The 20,471-nt window shown below is 27.5% G+C and overlaps 1 protein-coding gene across 7 annotated transcripts in view; it reads left to right on the plus strand.

Annotated features, from left to right (window-relative positions):
• The window catches only part of MESK2 (misexpression suppressor of KSR 2), a 244,284-nt gene that overhangs the window by 155,379 nt on the left and 68,434 nt on the right, over positions 1–20,471 (plus strand). For all 7 annotated transcript variants that reach the window (XR_015810109.1, XM_088188171.1, XM_088188169.1 and 4 more), the window contains one exon: positions 19,383–19,582. Coding sequence is in view for 5 of the 7 variants with exons in the window: in XM_088188171.1 (XP_088044297.1) it covers positions 19,383–19,582 (200 nt within the window). In the remaining 2 variants the exon portion in view is untranslated. The remainder of the gene's footprint in view (positions 1–19,382; positions 19,583–20,471) is intronic.

Below are 20,471 nucleotides of genomic sequence, written 5' to 3' on the forward strand. Positions count from 1 at the left end.
CGTAAACGTTAACGTAACGAACGATGTTCAAGTTTTCCAATGACGCACAAGTCACCTGAGTCACGCGAAGAAAACAAGTTTTTTTAATATGTTACGCCTCAAAAAATAAAAATTCTCAAAATTCAGTATATTGCAAAGTTCAGTCAGTTTCGATTATGCAAGCCAGATGTTATGTGGTTTGACTAACTTTCTTCTGCCTTCTACGAAACCTTCTAGACCTTTATTTCACGTAGCCGTCTCATCCCCTTGCTCACTTCTATAGGATAAAAATAGTATCAAAATATGTGTATGATTTAATTAGTTTGATATATCAACATGATTTAAATATATAATAATAATATCTATTGACATATATACTCAGCAATTAACCAAAAATCAAGGCTATTTAACAGATTGATTGATTTAAGGTTTTAATATAATATAGATAAAATACAAAATAAATAACTTAATTTATCAGTTCGGGATTCGGCAGATTTAAAAATATGTATGGGGGCTTTGCACAGACTAACGACATACAATTCATTTTTCAATAATCCAAAGAGGTTTTTATCTTTATCTTGTTCGAAATATAAAAAAATACGTTACAGCAGTTATTGACAGTTTTCTCTACGATTCATATATAAATACGGTTGCCTAAAATTCTTTCGTAATTAATCAAAGTTAATCGATCCGTTCAGGTCCTTTGATTTTCGCGAACATTAAAACAAAGTATGTTTTCTCAAACCATCCTTTAGTTCGGTATCTAATAATACAGTAATATACTGCATTTTTATAATCACATATTAAATTTTACATATATTTTATTCTGCGTCTAAATTTTTCGAGAAATAAAAATTAATAAGAAAGTAGAACGCCTAATTGTTAGCTATAAAATATAATATCTTTCAGAAGATACGCATTAACAAGAAAAAAAATATGCTATGTAAACAACTGATCGGATAGGTAACATATGCTTGCTGAGTGTGGAGTAACGGTCGTAATACATTTTTTATATGCTCTAAGTCATTCAAAAAAATATATCACATACTTTAATAAGCTACATAGTATATTTTAATACCAGCAATTAAAGAACACAGCTATAATTATTTCAAAAAATATTATGATTGGACTATGTACATAAAACTGTAATTCTAATAAATATTACAAAAATTAAGGAATAAATTAGCTAGTTAAACACTCATTAAGCACATTAAGGACATTCCACTTAATGTGCCTTAAAAAATTAGAGAAATCCAGGGATTACGTATAAATCTTTAATTCATATAATTTTGAGTAATATAAACTCATTATATATAATATTATTTTATATCAGTAGTAGTAGTTTCTTCGAGCCCATTGAACAAAGTTAACTGACATATAGTTAATATCCTGAACCGGTTTTCAATAAAACGGGAGCACGAGTATGGCAAAAGCCGGAAATAAGTACGAATTGCGATCAAAGGTAAAGATAATGAATCATGATGGGGTGAGCAATGTATTCAAAAGATTTTTTATATATATATATATATATATATATATATATATATATATATATATATATATATATATATATATATATTTTAAATTAAAATACGAAAATATATATATTTTTTTAATTAAAATACTAAAAAATACTTTGACTACTTTTTAAAAAAAATTTCACTTATAATTTATTTCGATTTAAATGTAATTTTATTGTGGTTATGTTATTATTATTTTAAAGGGATTTTTTACACACGCTCTTATTATTAATATGGATTTGGTCAAGTCTCGAAAGTCAGGCCCACGCATTATTCACAACAACGGAAGAGAAATCACGTGACTAAACAATTGCATTAATATTTGGAAATATTTATATTTATTTACAAAGATTGAAAATATATATATTACATACAAAGCAGTAGATTACATGTGATAATTTATGTCTTTTCTGCGCCTATTTGGCTGTAAAGTCACATCCATTCGGTTTCAAAGCCTGAAAGTTGAATCAGAACTACTCATTAAAGATAATTTAGTAATCTGCCACAGTAAACAAATGAAAATGACCAGTATTTCTTTTGTGCGACAGAAATATTAATTGATCGTATTGTAGCATGCGACAAAGAATGGATCCTTAACGACAAAAAAAAGTGGTTTGTACAATGGCTGTATAATATTAAAACACCACTGCATTTTACATTACTGATAAAAATTGTTTGGTGGTCAGTGTAATCCAATACATTCCTTTTTTAATCCCGGCGAACTCAACACTGCTGAGAGGTCAATAAGGTGATATGATCAAAAAGTTCCAATTCTTTTGCACGACAGTACAAATGAAATATTGCCACATTCAATATCTCTTCAACATGTTAATTAATTTGAAAAATGTCTGTGAGGATAAGGTTTATTTGTTAATAATTGACAAAAAAATATATATTAAAGGTTACTATTTCTTATTATTGAAGTTAATTATTAGTTAAGAATAATGTATCGCAATTTAAAGGTCATAAATCACAATTATTAACCTAGCCACTTAAAAGCCCGTGAACTGACACGTGCCACGTGCTTTACTTGCACGTGCATAATAGCATTATTATTGAATCAGTATATGAGAGTACAAGAACAATCAATGTTAAAAACATAAATTCTAATAAAAAATAATTTTAATTTAAGCAAACCGTTTATACAAATTGTTTAGACTTATGATTAACTTGATTAATTGTTTTTAATTAGCGAATGGAATTCATTCGCTAAAAGATATTTTAATAAGGAAAATAGTATATTTTATTAACTATATATAAACGGGTTATTTCTTGTTTCATTGTTGTTTTGTTTTATACAATTACATTAAATTAAGATAATTTATTAAATATTTTCTCGAGTTCCTTTACTCTGTATGACAACCACTAATTGTGTATACAACTAATCCACTGGATTGCCTTTTGTGTTAACTTTTATGATCTTTTAATGAAACAAGAGGCGCTAAGTAATTGAATTCGTTTCATTTTAACTATATATATGGGAATAAAACGCGTTGAATTTGCTCACTTTGTAGATTACTTTTAATTGTTATTAAATTACTGCATATTGTGACATAAACTATTTTTTTTTAGATTATTGCATATGAGTTAATTTTCGTAGTCACTGATTCTAAAAATAAACGGTTAAATATTATCTCGAATATTATTTTTTTTTAGAAATATTATCTTCCTGAAATTTTGGTAATAAAATATACTATGTTGCTTATTAAAGTTTGCACAAAAAAATGTGTTTTATATTATTTTTATATATTTATTTTGAGTGACTTTGAGCTTATAAAAAAACATATTAACAGTGTTACTTCAAACCCTGTAATCATATATTACTACCTGTCCAATTAGCTGTTTTACAGAGTATAAATTTATTTTTCTTGTTATTTAGGGCTACAATTAGGCAATCTTTCTTCTTGATTAATTTTTATATCTCGATTTTTTTTATATATAGTGAAATATATAATATGTGATTAAAATAATACAGTATATTACTGTAGCTATCTTTATATTATTGATGAACAGAGAATTGGATGATTGTTAAAGAGAACAAACTTCAATATGTTGATAATTTATTATAATGGACGCGAATATTCGAATATCGTAGAAATAAAATGTCGCTACTTTTTCTTACCGATTATTATTGTAGTTCTTAGATTACAAAAGCAAAAAATAATTAGAGTAGCAGAGAAAATCTTTAACATTTTTTCGCCGTTCAAATACCGACGTCTATTTCTAAGAACATGCATCTGGCACAGGCTCATCCTTTTTTATGCAGCGATATAAAAAATGCAACTGTTGTAAAATATTAAAAATATTCGTACAACTTTTATTTTTTTAACATTTAACTTATTTTTAGACATATTCAAAATATTTTTCACGTTTGAACAAAATAAATTTATTTGTTATAATAATTTAAATATATCAAAAACAACCATTTGTTGCTTTGAAAAAAACTTTTTAAATGTAATTTTATTATTTATTTAACAATATAACATCTTTAACAATACAATTAAAAGTATTCATTGCAAAGTTAATTTCTAACGATTGATCGTTAATTAATTTAAATAATTTGAATTTAATTTAATAAGTTTCGACAAAAGTAATTACCAAGAAAGACTTAAATAGCACATTATTTTTTAAATACCAATATTTTCTTTTTTTTAATTTTGTTGCAATTTACGATCCCTTACAATTCATATAAATAGAATAGATTGTTATGGACTATTAGTTTAATCTATGTAGACGAAAAATGGGAAGCGGCTGCTTCTTCGGTATTTGTTCTGGTCCAGATAAATAAAACTCAGATTAAAATAAATTTATTATTTAAAGTTATTTATATTATATTTATTTTAATAGTCCTATATTTTATAAATAAAAATAATTAGCAAATCAATAAGTAAATATAGAGATCATAAGCAAAGACACCGACTGGCCTTTGTTTATATACATTTGATAGATGCATTTACTTAATTCGTCAAAATATCTAATATTTAAGATTCTAATAACACATATTGCAAGTCGCGGTATCAACACATATATTATATAAAATCAATGAATAAGTAATTGTATTATATAACATTCAACCTTTTTGCGTTACAACAGAAATCAATTCTGAGTGTCTAATGGAAAATGTTACATACAATATAAAGCTCGACGAGTGCAATTTTTAAGAACTTATAAAGGAAAGGAAAACTCGCGATGCTTTTGAGGGAAAAACATTTTGCATTGAAATTTCTACGCAATTCTTTTGTGAGTAAATTGAATTTGCATTCTCAAAGAACGCGTTTAATAATGACACTGAATGGACTTCTAAATTAGTAGCTATTATGGAATTTCTTTGAATAGTAGCGACACGAAACAGAGCTTAATTGGATAGTACTTCTGAAGAGTCTTTTGATAATTTCTTTAGCAAAGGCTTACAAACATAAGTGTACATTTGTATTGTATCACTCTCTATTTTATTAATCAAGGTGTGCTATTTTATTTTTATAGACTAAAAAAATCAAAAATAAATAGCTTGATTTTATATTCAAGTTTATTGAGTGTAATTTTTGATATACCATTGAAAAAACATTAAAGTTTGAGAACCAGAAAAGCTATTTTTAATACGACTTTAGAAAGTTCAATATGGGAAATTAGTACTAATTTTTAAATCTAAATTGTTTTCAATGTATATTAGCAATAGAATACAAGCTTTGATAAATTATCATGTGTCTCAATTCTTTAACTCTTTAAACGCCAGGGATTTTTAGTGAGGCACATGTTATTTCTCTACACGCGTCTGTATCTCTTTCTTGAAATAAATATAGAATACTTGGCTTACTGAATAATAAAACTACTACAATAATCTTTAATAATTAATAAAACATCTTTTTTAAGTAATTCGTAAGCATGTTTTAAAAAAATAAATAATCACTAAGTGGTTAAGTAAGTTCATGATGGAAAAACATTATAAATTAATTTAGCTAATTGTTTATTCACTAAATAAATTGAATCATGACATACATATAAAACATAATATAACTTAGCTAGAATATAAAGAGACTACAATGTAATAATTTATTTCTTAATGCACGAAGGTGTTTCTTTATTCCATTGAGGAAACTCGAGGAATATTATTATACAAATTCACACCTCTGTACAATATTCCCTTGGCCATACTCGTTTTCTTATATCTAGCTATCCTTAAATTGTCTCTATTTTTAGGATTAATTCTATGTAGCATATTATTTTCTAACTTATATATATATAAATACTAAAACATTAATCTTTAATATTTGTTGAATATCTAACCATTAAAATTTATAAATCATACTTTTACAGCCAGTAAATCTGTTTTTATTTAAAACTATTCTCATTGCTCTATTTTGTAATTTTTGCAACATTAAGTAGAATATATTTCTTGCATATTTTTCATCCTATTTTTTATTATATTATTCTGAATAAAAGTGTCTGATCTGAGTTTTATTCGCATTTGTATGCAAAATGGAGAAGGTCATTGTGCTCTTACTACATTTAATGCCTAGCTCAATTGCGATGACTTAGATTTGTTTTTTTCGTAAATTAAATAACAACTAGAGATTTGACTTTTGCCAAATAGAATTACCGAGATGCATTAATCTCCGATCGTCACGTACGTCAGCATAACAAACGTACTTTTTCGGCAAGTCATAAAGATTAATAAACTTTTATTATTATTCTGGTGTCTTGTATAGATGCAGATGTTTGCGACACCAATGTTAATTAGTTTTAAGTATCTTTCCTGGTTTTTAGGTATAAAAGCACTTCATTATTATTTAGAACATAGAAAGAGAAAATCTCATTAATGTAAAATACACTCAATGCACCCATGCATTTGTTTCGCCTTCATAGTAACTTTTTGCATTGCGATGAGCTTCATACACAAAACGACAAACTCATACATAGCAAATTAAAATTTGTCCTCGCTCTGGGGGTTTGTTTTGTGTAGTGAATTTTCCACCCACACTAATACTTCCATTTCATTCCAGTGACGTAACATCTACCGAGTTTTACTCGTCGGTTATGTTTACAGCTGGAATTAGTCGTGTACTTATATAAATACGTTTACATACAATCGTTTTGACACATTTCATATGTGTGTTTTGCAGACACGATATGAAAGAAAAGGAAGCAACGTCGCATTTATCTTTGTGAGCAGAAACATTCCCTGAAATCGTATCATAAAATATCGTGTACCGGTAAATAGGGATTTGTGCAGCAACGTATGGTATATATTTGTGTATCTTGAAGCGCATAATATTAAACTTTTAGATTAAATTCGTTTGTCTTTGTGTTAATCTAACTATCTAGCTAAGTTTACCGATATTACTATGGATTGTTAATATAAGAGAACTAATCAAAGTATATTCAAACCGAATTTTGGACAATAGGAGAGCGCAAAAACAATTATCACTTCTCAGAAGGTAAAAATTCACGTCAAATGTAATAAAATCGTGTCGGCGTCGTCGCAGTGGGAACGCTCGGTAACGAGCGTTCCCACTGCGACGACGCCGACACGATTTTATTGCATTTGACGTGAATTTTTGCCTTCTGAGAAGTGATAATTGGTTTTTGCACTCTCCTATTGGTCAAAATTTGGTTTAGATGTTCTTTATTTGATTTTTACTAGTAAAATTGTTATAAAAATCTTAATATAAACGCTTGATAATCGAGCGTTTGCATATTTTAATTCATTGTATAATATTTAAAAATGCAATTATTAATTTAATGTATCTATTATTTTTATGACTCTTTAAAAATGTATTAAATAGCTATTTTTGATGCAAGGATTATGCGTGGTCCCGACAGTATATATTATGATTGATAATAATCAATAATCATCTTCATCTTCTATTTTCTATAATATAATTTTTTTAAGCCGCTAAATTTTAAAATGCATCATTATATGCTCAATTTTCTACTCTTTAAATCGTATCGCTTTGTATGAACGGTGTTTAATAATAAACGTAAACAAAAGAAATATATTTAATTATAATTAACAAAATAAAAATAGAGTTGGCACGATGATTTTCAAACCTCCGCTAATGTATTCTTTTGTTGTCGACCAATAAAAAATAAGCATTCAAATATAAAACAAGATGGCTGACAGTAACGTTACAACGGTTTTAAATAATTATTATTTATTAGTGAAATGTTGCTATGCAACAATAATTTTCAATAATTTGTTATGTGCGTTGTTCGATTTGACTGAATATAAATAACCGGATTGCAAATTAACTAGGTATGTTATAACTATGAAAATGCAATATATACATAATGTGTGTATCGATTATAAAAATACACTGATTAAACTAGATAAACAATCATAAAGCAACCATCGTAATGAAATCTTCAAATTTTTAATTCCCGTCGACGGGCTCCGAGGCCGAAAAGTGAGTTTTTCCTTTTACAATACATAAAAATTATCATTGCTTCTGATTTGACTGAATATAATCACTCGAATTGCGTTTTAAATGTGAACGTGTAATATGTCATTAGTATGTATGAGGATTGAAAGTTAATTTCGAACAAATCGGTGCTGTCGCATTGGGAACGCTATATAAATATCAGCCAACGGACAGCTTATAAATGTGTAGTTTCTTGGATTTTGCAATGATTATAAATATGTGATTTTATACCTGGAATAATCGATAGCCAAAATATCTAAGAGTGGTATTTTTAATTCTGATGTAGCAAAATATGTATGTACGTCATGGTTTTTTATCAATTTTTTATCAACAGCCTAATTCAGAATAGTATGTTATTTATAAAAATATAATATTTGCTGACAGTGACTTTAACATTTTAATTATTTATATAGGTCATCATTGCTTCTGAAAAATAATTAAAAACAATAAGACCTTTATCAAGAGTTGAACAATGAACACGGTATCACCACTAATATAATCCATAAATGAAATTTAAACGACCTGAAGAACAAAATGAACAGAAGTTACCGTAGAGGATTAAACGCGTAGATTGGCATCACTTCTTGAACTGATAATTTGTAAGTCATATTTTAATTGTTTGCCATACGTAAATGTTATTAGATCTTTCATTGCTTATGAAAATTAGCTGTAAACGATACTATATAGTAGGTAAAATCTAACTTTTTCTTAACACTAATATGAGATATTTCATTATCACTACCTTTGTAATATGTTTAATTAACTTTGGTATGTATACTTTTAATTGCCAAATCACTGCTATTTGTTTTTTAATATTTGATCTTAGTAATTTTGTTAGAATAGCCGTGATATATTATTCATATAAACTTCGCATGTGAATCGATATTTGTATGTTTTTAACCACATTTACATGCAATATTAAATAATCTAAATAAATGATAGACACTATTACAATATACGTAAATTCGATACCCAATTCCCAATGCCATTTTACTAAAAACCAATTATTTACTTGTTGCAAAATGGATTATTTGTGTTCTATATATTAAAATTATATGGGAGATTTTATTCATTAATTATTATATACTTGTTCCTCTTCAAAAAAAAAGTTATATACTTATTTATTTATAAGTTAAAATAAAGTTGCGTTTTTTATAGCAGAACTCTTTGTATTTAAATTTGTATACTATAAACATGTCGTGATAAATTAATTCGTACTCCAATTTTATAAAATGAAACACGAAACTAGCACGAGATATATTTTAGTACAAATTTATTCGTAAGTGCAATAATTGCTTTAAAGTCACCTTTCAAGTACGTGTTATTGAATGAACTCATAAATTAGATAGAGCTAAATATATGATTCATACGAAAAGTACTATTTATGCATTTTGGCGAAACGACTCATATGGGATTGGTTGCTACTTTTTGCTTTTGTATTTCCCCCCTAAAACAATCCATTGTTCATTATCTGTAGGGCGCGAGATTTCTCATTCAAGATTGGCACACAATGGTTGTACTGAGAAACATTAGCTCTGAGGGAAAATATGCATACATACAGAATGCTGTAAAAACTCAAGATTAAGTAAAATTAAATGAAATTTTTGAGAACAATTATTAATTAAAAAAAAAAACAGTACGCAATGAAATACATATAACTCAATCATTTTTTTAAAATAGCAGATATTGAAAAAAATACAAAAGTATTTAATAATAACTCAAACACCTAGACCTGAAAGACCTAGGTTCGAATCTTTTCGTTTTTTAATTTATATTGTGTCTATGGGATCAGAATTAATAAATATTATATTGATAAAAAGGCTAAAAGCGATATTGCTTCATGATAATGAAATACTTGATTCTGTTTTAAAATTAAGCGAATTAGGATTCGGTGATTTTTCATATTTTTTACATCTTCAGATTATCACATTTTTAAACATGTAGACTTATTTTCGTTTTATATCTCTCCAAAAAAAATCGGTACTTCATATGAAACGTGATTAATATTTTTCTAAATAATAAAATATATTTTTGAGAGGTAATGTGCTGCGATCGTAAAACGTAAAGAGGTAGGCAAATATTTCAACAATTTTCATAATAATAAAAGCTCACGTAATGCTGTTTTTTTAACTACCTGTATATATACGTGCCGCAATGCATTAACGGAGGAAGCTTTTCCATTTTCATTTCTCTTTGTTCTCTGTAAAACAAAAACTTTTTTTGCGTTCTCGACCTGAAATTGCAAATAACTCTTATGGCACACAACTAGAATTAAAAAGACACGAGATGAAGGGAACTATGTCGTTGAAATATAGAAAGAAATATTGGTTTATTATCAAAATATACATAAATAATTCAGAGTTGGTAATTTTTCAAAGTGATTCAATAAAAGTTTAATTTGATATGTTTAGTCTAGTTAATAATCAGTTTAATTAAATTAACCACGATACAAATGCGCTTATACAAGTGTTTTATTTGTAATATTATAACTAGACGTTTATGTATTATTAGTTAATTAATTGAAGCTTATCTTGTGGTTAAAGTTAACTGCGCATTTACATTTTAGTAATTTATAATTTATTTAGCTAATAGCCAATTATATATTATAACAATTAAAATATCAAATAACATATATCTCACCTCAATTAGTCGTACTAATTTTTCATCCCCATAAACCCTTAAAATATCATTATTTCTATTACTAAATTTATCTTAATTTCTTATTAAAATACTCTGCTAAGATATTATTTTCTTATTTAGAAAAAAATACTATAACATTAAATCGCAATATTTCTGATACAACCATTTTAATCTTTCAATCATACTTCTACAAATAGTAAATATATTTTTATTTAAAACTTCTCTCATTTGCCTATTTTGATGATTTTGCAACATCATCTTATATAATTCATAAGACAAATATAATATTTTTCTATTTACACTTAACATATTTCGCATCCTAGATATTAAAATTATTTTTTTATATAATACAGTTTTAAAGAATGTTTTTCTTTATTATCTATCTATAATTACTTTTAAACAGATTTTGCTTGCAACTATTTTTATAATTTAATTATCTACTAACTATTTGTATTTTTTTATGGCAGTGACTTTATAGTCAAATTGATGCTGAAAAAGCTGGTAATATTTTATTTTATAGACATTTACCACATTTATAGAAAAACATAAATTCATACATTTTAACATACTTATTTTTGCTACTATACATTTAAGTTAAAACAAATATTATGAGTACCCTAGAGAGTCGCGATCGCTTCCTTTATTCGTGCACGTTGCGGCAGCATTCGCACTTGAGAACGCTCCTCTTTTATGAGCCGAATATACTTCAAGTTTATTCTTAGATTGCAGTAATATTCTCACAAGTAATAAAAATGGGAAAAGCATAGTGTAATATATCTGACGATTTATATGCTTAAACATACACATAATCAATATTTTTGAACATTTTTATAATAAAGTAAATATAAATATATGTTTCCTCATCCTGTATTTATACATGCCCCAAATTATTAATATAATTATCATCTCTGCCGTCAAAACGACCTGCTTTAAAGTTTAACGAAGATCGCTAATATGTGCTCGAATATGCCTGAAAATAGTTATCAAACTATTGTGCGATAGATGGTCGTGTTTAATATAATAGTATATAATATGTTCGAAGCGAAATTTGCGAAACTTTGAAATTCCCCAATTAATACCTTGAAGTTATCGATTAAATTCAGGAAATGTTAATCTCTCAGATTATACTTTATATTCGTACCTAGCGATTGAATATGACATAGCTGTATGGAGATTGTTGTATAAAGATTGAGAAATATGTTCATTAGTATTAATAATGTCATGGGTCAATTAATTTTTAATATTGTTATATATTATATTTTCTTTTATTTAATGACAATAACAAAAACGCTACATTTGTATTAATTTTTAATTTAATGCTTTAGATAGGGAAGTCTCTTTTGTTTTATTTGGTCTTTATTACATATCATTCCATGCCATACGGTCTGTCAAGTATCTGATAATATCATTCTTATAAAATTATTATAATTTTGGATTAATTTTATTTTAGCTACTATTTCATTTAACGTATTTCTCTAATACATATATAGAACAAAACAAGATTAGGAGCCAAATATACATTAGTATATTTGACTCACGATTTTGGTCGTTTTCTTTATACTGATTCATGCAAGTGATGTAAAATTCTAAGCTTATATATATTATTTGCTGTACGACTATATTAATACAATAAATAAAACAGTAAGAAAAAATCTTGCGATTGAACTTGGCGTGCTTTTTCTATTGAATTTTTAGAGCATTTTTATTGAAACGATTGACCTTTGTTTCAATGGCAAAATCATTTGGTTTTATCTTCTTTATGGTAACGAAACATAAAAAAGTCACAGTAATCAAAACAGTGCAAATTTCATATGTTGTCTCCTCACAAATTTTGTCGTTGTTTTTAGATTATCTTACTCAAACGGTGTGAAACTTTAAGCTAATACTTAATATTGACCGTACGACTATACAAAAACTATAAATAAAAACAATAAGTAAAACCTTGACGTGCTTTTTGTGTTAACTCCTTAGAGGACTTTTATTTAGAAAATTGTTTTTGTATTGTTTTTATGTCATTCTATTCAATTTTATTCTCTCTAGGATCACAAAATATAATTTTAAAGTCATCATTAGCTGTAAAAAAATTGACCACATGTACGACTATACCATTACAATAAAAAAAATAGTGTTACGTATTGTTTATATTGCGTTCTTAGAGCACTTTCAATAAAACAATTATATCTTGGCTTTCATAAACATTTGATTATATCTTCTTTATGTTCGTTATTTTAGTAGAATTTTTATGTTGTTTTTCCATTGGCTCACACAAACAGTGTAAGTGAGCAAATAGTTAAGCTTGACGTATTATTTTTTGGTATTGACTCTTTAGAGCGCTTTCATTGAGACGATTGGAACTTTGTTTCTATGTCAATAATGCCATCGCCCAATTATTGATGTCTAAATGGATTTCTTAAAACGTTTGTACTTTATATAAACTCCAACATTTACAATACTTAAAAAATGTTTAACAATTTATTTGTCATTTTCGAAATAATGAAATCGTTCAGCAAAATGCGTCATCAATATTTGGCTGTCAAACACAAAATACGCGTTAAATATAGATGACAATTTATTGACATGCGCATCACAGACAGTGGTATCTAAAAATTTTTTCTCCATATTATGCGACTGTCGCATGCCAAAGTAGGTGCGGTCTTACTTAAATTGCTACCATTAACTGTCATAAAAAAATAGTGTGTTATATCAAAAATATATGTGCATATATGCACGACATATTTTATAATTTTCACTCAAATTTGAGTGTCAATATTTCGGTGAATCCAATACCTCTCTCTGTTTCACATGCGATAGATAAAATCCAGAAAACTTAGTATTGTATATTATATTTTTATCTGCCATAAATATGAATCGTCACCATTTCCTCTTTTGGATCGTGACTGGATTGCCAAAAATATTGTAATAATTGGCCGTTCGAGCTACACATGATGTGAACCCACGTCTTATACGCCGATACTAATCATGAGTCATTGACTAATATTTCATAACGATTTTGTTCAGAACGGGAGATATTTCGCCATGCGAAACCGGTCGTGGTGAACAATAATTTTACTTTTGATGTATTTTTTCTTGCAATTTAGTATTTCCTAAGACATGTCGATACAATAAAATTGACTTATATTTGTCTCGTTGTACATTAATTGTCATAACTTGAGAAGCGGGCCAATTCAATTTTAATTGACGATAAGCTTTGGATCATGTTGGTATATCAATTGCCATAATTGAGACGTATGTTGATATCGTTTGATAAAACGTTATGTTAACATAAAAATACAGATGGTTGACTTTCAAGTCAAAGACTGTAAATAATGAACATTAAAAATGTCATTTTTTTAACGGTTTTAAATATATGGTATAACTATGTCATATTGAAGATCTGATTGAAAGTTGCTTTTCTATAGCTTTAAAGATCGTCTCGGTCGATTCAACGTGTCTTGTATATGTGAAGTTATTTATTCTAAGTTAAAAAGTAGTATTCTGGCTTATATACCTTCAAAAATAAATAAAAGTCCAAAATACTTTCAGTTTTGCTTCTCTGTGTATAACGGCGTAGCGTTAGATTCTACCACAAACTTTCACCTAATTGGCAAAGATATTTTGCACTGATCCGTTATTTTATTAAAATGGGGTCCAACGGTTTCAATACATTTGTTCGAAAATACTACGAAGATCTAAATATTAAAATCAAAGTTGAAGTAAAAAAAATACCGTTCCTATTATTTCCGATCCTCTGACTAATGCAGATAATTGTATCAACTATATAATTGAATTCTTGGAAATTTATTATTGGTGTGATTAATTCCGGTCAGTACGAATTTATATATTCCAAGTCAGAAGTGGATATTGGATAAGTTACAAATAACAATTCCGGATATAATAGTGAACCATCATTATCGCTTATCAGTCAAACTTTCTTTCTACTCCTCGATCTTTTGACAAATGCAAATGATTTGGGTGAAACTATGATTTTTTTATTGTCTAGTACATATCTTATTCTACTTTTTTCTAATGAAACATATGGATTTCGTTCGCAATGGTGTGAATCTAACCACAATTGTTTCACTCTGAGAAAGTATGAAAATATCTGAGGCTGTATTTTTGTTTAGGTACGGTCTAACGGATTGCATCTGCACTATTTTTATCATTGAATAATAATAAAACAGTTTATACCTTAGTTATTTTAAAGTATTTGTTATTAAAATATTTTTAGTGAAATGTATTTAAAAATGTTTTTCAAAAATATTATTAATAATACAGTAGTGTATTATTTGTTGAGTTTTTGTTTCTTATAACAAAGCAGGTAGTCATTTTCTTCGGTGTACTGCTGCAATATTTATAGTCTAATTGTGCTTTTTCTGTTTTGCAAAGCTTATATTTTTACCATAATGCTATTTATAACACCCATAACCATAAAAACAAAGAGTAAAAAAAAAGGAAAAAACACTTTTTACTTGCCGAAATTCCAGAAATTACTCATATTTCCGATGTAATATTTTTTATTTAATGATTTTAATTATTTTTTAACTATTTTTTATGGAAATATTATTTTTAGCTAATTGACTGGAAAATTTTTTTCGAGCATGTAACATCTTACATAATTTAAGTTTAAAGCATTACATATTATATTACTTATAGATATTATTTACAAACCATAAATCTCAGAGTTAAAATATACGTGAAAAAAACTAATTATAATTCAATCATCAAATCTGGATTTAATAATAAATTAAATTTATTATTGAATTATTTTTTTTATTTTTTTTTATGACAAAAATATAAATAAGCTTTTTATTGCTATTTATACCATTGTAATAATTTGAATAATTCAAAATATATTTATATTAATAATAATTTAGTAAATAAATATTTATTAATAAATTAAAAATATTCATTATTAGGTTTGGTTAAAAAACATTTTTAATGCAAAAAAATCCATATTCGTTTAAAATACATATAAAAATAAAAAAAACTACTCTGCACGTTTTTATAGTATGCAAACATTTTTTACAAATACGTATACGCTAAATTATGAGCGCGAAGCATGATTTTATCAACGCGTAGTATCAAACAGCTACTGAGAAGTTTTAACATTTAGTTTTAAAACAAATTAAAGTGTATTTACATAATGCTAGACACTAATTCTTAAGTAATTAAAAGATAGTTTATACATAAAATAGGTAATCCCAAAATGAATTTTATTAAATCAAAAAAACTGCCTATAAATATTCATTTTTATTTTATTGATGCAAAATATATTTTTTTCTAACGAAATAATTTTCTCCCACTTTTCGGGTATTTTGTAATTCCACTAGCATAAAATGTTTTTGGATTTAATTCCACTAGCAAAAATAGATATTAAGTTCACTGATTGAATATTTAATTATCGTTCATAAAAGCTTTTTCGCGAATTTAATATTAATAATAAAAGTACTAGCGACATAAATTAAATTATTTTATTATGATAATTATCTAAATAATTGTTTGAAACCACAATTATAAAATGTATTTTATTATCTGATTTATTATCTGAGTTTCTTAATATTACTAATTTAAATATCCATGTATAATATAATAAAAAATATACATATATGAAAAAATGTTATTTTCCTCCAGATAAAATATTATATTGTCCTTAAAACATATTTCTGCGCTTTTTTAATGTTGACGTAGGATCAGGCATTTTTGTCAAAGTAGCAAAAAATCGGACTTCGGCAACCAAAGGGTCAATTAAATTAAAAAAATAAATGTGCTACATGTTGGATAAATAATAAAACGTGAGATATCTGAGATTACTAATTTATTAATTGAGAAACATGTCATTGATTACCTAATTTAGTAAATTACACACTCACAATTTACAAAAAAAGATAATTCAATTCTTTATACATTTTGCAAGCATTATGATTTGAGAGGCATTGTAATACGCATAATACATAACGAATTTTACTGTTCAGTTTATTGCGATATACATTACTTTTGAAACGCAAAGTATAATGTTTAAAATCTGAACTCCGGGGAGGAGCTAATAAATATGAGACAGTGTCGGCTATAGGCGTGCACTAACGGTCAATTTAGACGAATTTTTTGGCACTAGTATAACATCAACACATTATTGCAATAATAATGGTGCAATGTTTCACAAATTCACTGAGTATGTGAACTTTTTATCGTATTGCTCCTATGTTATGTTATGATATAATATTTTTACATATCATTCCTCATATATAATATATTATACAATTATGTCAAAATAATTATATATGTATGTTACTAGCTCATTAACAGTTCGCTTTGACAATATGCGTCATATTTTGATAACTACTTTAAATAAAGTACAATATTATGCATTTTAATTAACCATTTCACAGTGAGTACATCTGCAATCTCGTTTACGTTATTGTAACTTGAAAGCCCTGCAATAGCGACACTTTATAATTAGAATTGTAATTAGCGAGGTCGTTCTGCGTGTGTTATAGAGCTCGTTAGCAACGTTTGCACGTTGCATCAATCATACATACATATGCTAACATTTTGCACTGGGTTTATTTTATAAAGACTCCATACATTTAATTTCGAGGTACATAAAAATTAAAAGCAAGTAAGAAATCAAATAAATTTATCTTATACATAAATTTAATAAAATGGAAAGACACAAACTATAATAAAATTGTATAAAAAATACTTATAATATTTATATTTAATTATAATAGCTGATATTTATTTAATTTATATATATTTTTGACTATTTAATTTTAAAAAAAAAAAACAGTTTTAATACGAGCTTCTCTGCGGTAAATGTTAATTTAGCAAAAGCTTTCGTCCGCAATGTGGTGGACACTCTCGAGTGTTGATCTAAGTGTTTTCTTCCTTTTCTTTGCGACATCCTTTCTCCATCTTGCAAAAACGGAATGGTTCGATAAGTGTATGTGCTGAAGCGTTATACTGATAGAACATCACATCTATTGTTAGCATTCAATGCCACTTTCTTCACGAAGTTAATGTAACAAGTTAAAGTAGTTTTTTTACATTTATAATTTACTGCATTTTTGGTGTAGCGTCTACTCATAAAAGCATTTTTTAAACTGCTAAGAGTTGGAGTCAATAATTCGTCAATGCTCGGCGACTTTCAGTTGCGAGTTTTGCGATGGTCAAGAGTCGCGATCGCGTCCTTTATTCCTGTCCATCGTGCTCAGAACGTCAGCGTTTGAAAACGCGCCGCTTATACGAGCCATCCAGCTTTTCAACGAGCTTGCTAAATACAAATATTTTTTCGGTGATAGTTACGAAGAGCTGACGATTGTCTTGGTATAAAATTACCCTTGTTTAATTTATAAGACAATATTTTTTTACGGTACAAATTAGCTAAGCACACTATTTTCTGCCAATAATCCAATAATTCATTTTTAGTAACAATTCAATTCAAATTTTTTTTTCTATTCTAGAATTACTAATTATTGGCATATTGAGATTTGCTGCGCGATCTGTTCCTCAGACAATTTATGAGATACCCATACTCTGCAAATAAATCATTCCTAACTTTTTAAATGTCTGTGAATTGATGATGTATGCTAGATTATGTATCTTTAATCTTGAACCTGCTTTAGTGGCAACCCTAACATCCTCACTAACATATTCAATGTCAATGAAAAAAAATTAAATCATATTTAGTAGCACCCCTGCCCATTGCATTACATATGTTTTTATTTGATATTATTGAATTACGACCGAGTTAAAACCCATAAAGCATAATATAGCTTATCTGAAATAATTTTTTCTTCACTACCATTGTTGATTTAGGGTTAAGGTATCGAAATAAAATATATTCCGTTACTAAATAACATCACTAATACAGCTATTATTAACAAACAATGTAAGAATAGTAAAATTATTATTATTTTATAAAAAATTATATACATTTTTGTAAATGTAAGAATAAAAACTATGTATTTTTTCATATTATATGTTAAAATTTCTCGATAATTGTCGAAAAATATAGATTAAATTTTATTTATTTAGAAATTAGAAGCACTATTGAAAAATATACAAAATAATGCATTTCTAGGTATTCTAGTTTCTTAGATTCCAGTATTTATACCCGAATTGTAGAAAAAGTGTTAAAAACAGCTGTTGCTACTTTACATTTTTAATATTTTAAACAAGATAAAGACAAAAAAACCTCGTCGGATTATTATAAATACGAAATTGATTGTGTCATTATGTAGAAAGCCTCATACATTTTTGCAATCTGCAGACTACCACGCAGAGCGGTCTCTTATTATTTGATTATAATTCTAGTTTTTAGATTACCAAAACAAAGGCCGATTAAAATAGTAAAATTTTAAGCATTTTTTTTGCGGTTCAAATGCTATCGACCTACATTAAAAAATATTCGTACAAATTTAATCTGTAAAAAAAGGCTTAATGAAAATTCCTGAGAAATGAGAATAAATTATTGGCCATTTTTCTCGGGAAGAAACACTGCAGTTTTTAATTATTTTTGGGTTGTAAAAACGCTGCCATATTTGTATTATATATATATATAAATAAACTAAATCAAACATATCTTTAAAAATATAGATTGTTTTACATAAAGACGAAAATCTTAGCTTAATAAGCTATAAATATTAATACTACCTTATATCCGGTCAATTTAAAAAAATTAAAGTCTATCGTCACGTTCGCGTTCGAGAATAAACATCCGCTGTCTACTTATTACGCATTTTAATGCTCTAATAATTGATTCAACATCTTTCATTGTAATGCATCAGTGCAGTTGAATAACTTCCGCAATTTTCTATTGTTGTAGCACAATGCCTTCGGACAGCATGGACGACATCGAGCTGAAGAACATCCAACTGCAGCTGCCTTCCGCCCGCTGCTTGGGTGGCGGCGGAGCCGCTGCTCCTGAGGAGAGAGTGCACACCGATCGCGGGCAACTACTGGTCGCTGTGCAAGGGTCTCGCAACAAGCCGGCTATTGTCACCTATCACGACCTCGGCCTCAACTGTGAGTCACTGATTGACCCTGCGACGTGTCCAACCCTTTCAACCTAACTGACCTGTTGTCGTTTTTAATCACTTTCAGTTTTGCTTCTATTTATGTTACTGTAGACTATAAAAAATACATTTGAAACTCTTTTATAGGTATTATTTTTAAAATAGAATTATATAAACAAGTATATTGATAATAAATATTTTACTAAAATTATCAATGGACAAATTTGTTGGACAAATAGTTTCGTTAATTAAGTTTTTTTGATAATAAGTACAATCTAACTTACATAGTTAATAATAAATATTTTTTAAGTTAAATTATATATTTAAAGTTAATTGCTTAGATGTATGTGCGTTACATTTAAATTGGATCAATTCAGGTGGCTCGGTTATTTTCAGTTTTCTGATTAGATCTTTCACGTTGAGGAGAAGATCAATTTTCTAGATGACTTCTAGTATTGTCTTCATCTTAAGTCTTAAGTGGTGTCTTAACAACACCGAAGTACAGTAGAGATAGGGGTTAGAAAATACTCATAAATACAATTTTTTTCAATACGTACGTACGAATCGTAGTGAAATGTTTGCCTCCATTTGACTCGCACACACATAGAGGGACGGGTGCAAGTGAGAGAGGGGAGTATGCTCTTATCTTAGGGTAAGCAGACGACTTGTGTTAACGGGACATATTCATTGTTCCAATTAAGGTCGTCAGGGCAGTTAAATGTCTCGTATTCAAGCAATTGTTGGTAAAATTGAACTTTTTTCTTCATTATCGAGTTAGAAAAAACTGTTGAGTCGCATTTCCTGCGCATACTGCAATCACAGATTTTTTTCTATGATTTAAGCACAATGAACAGATTAGCGCAATAGACTTTTATAATTTAATAAAAGAAACAAAGAGA

This window comes from Plectrocnemia conspersa, unplaced genomic scaffold (genome assembly GCF_051122295.1).
Source record: "Plectrocnemia conspersa isolate PC_06_02 unplaced genomic scaffold, ASM5112229v1 ptg000006l, whole genome shotgun sequence".
NCBI lineage: Eukaryota > Metazoa > Arthropoda > Insecta > Trichoptera > Polycentropodidae > Plectrocnemia > Plectrocnemia conspersa.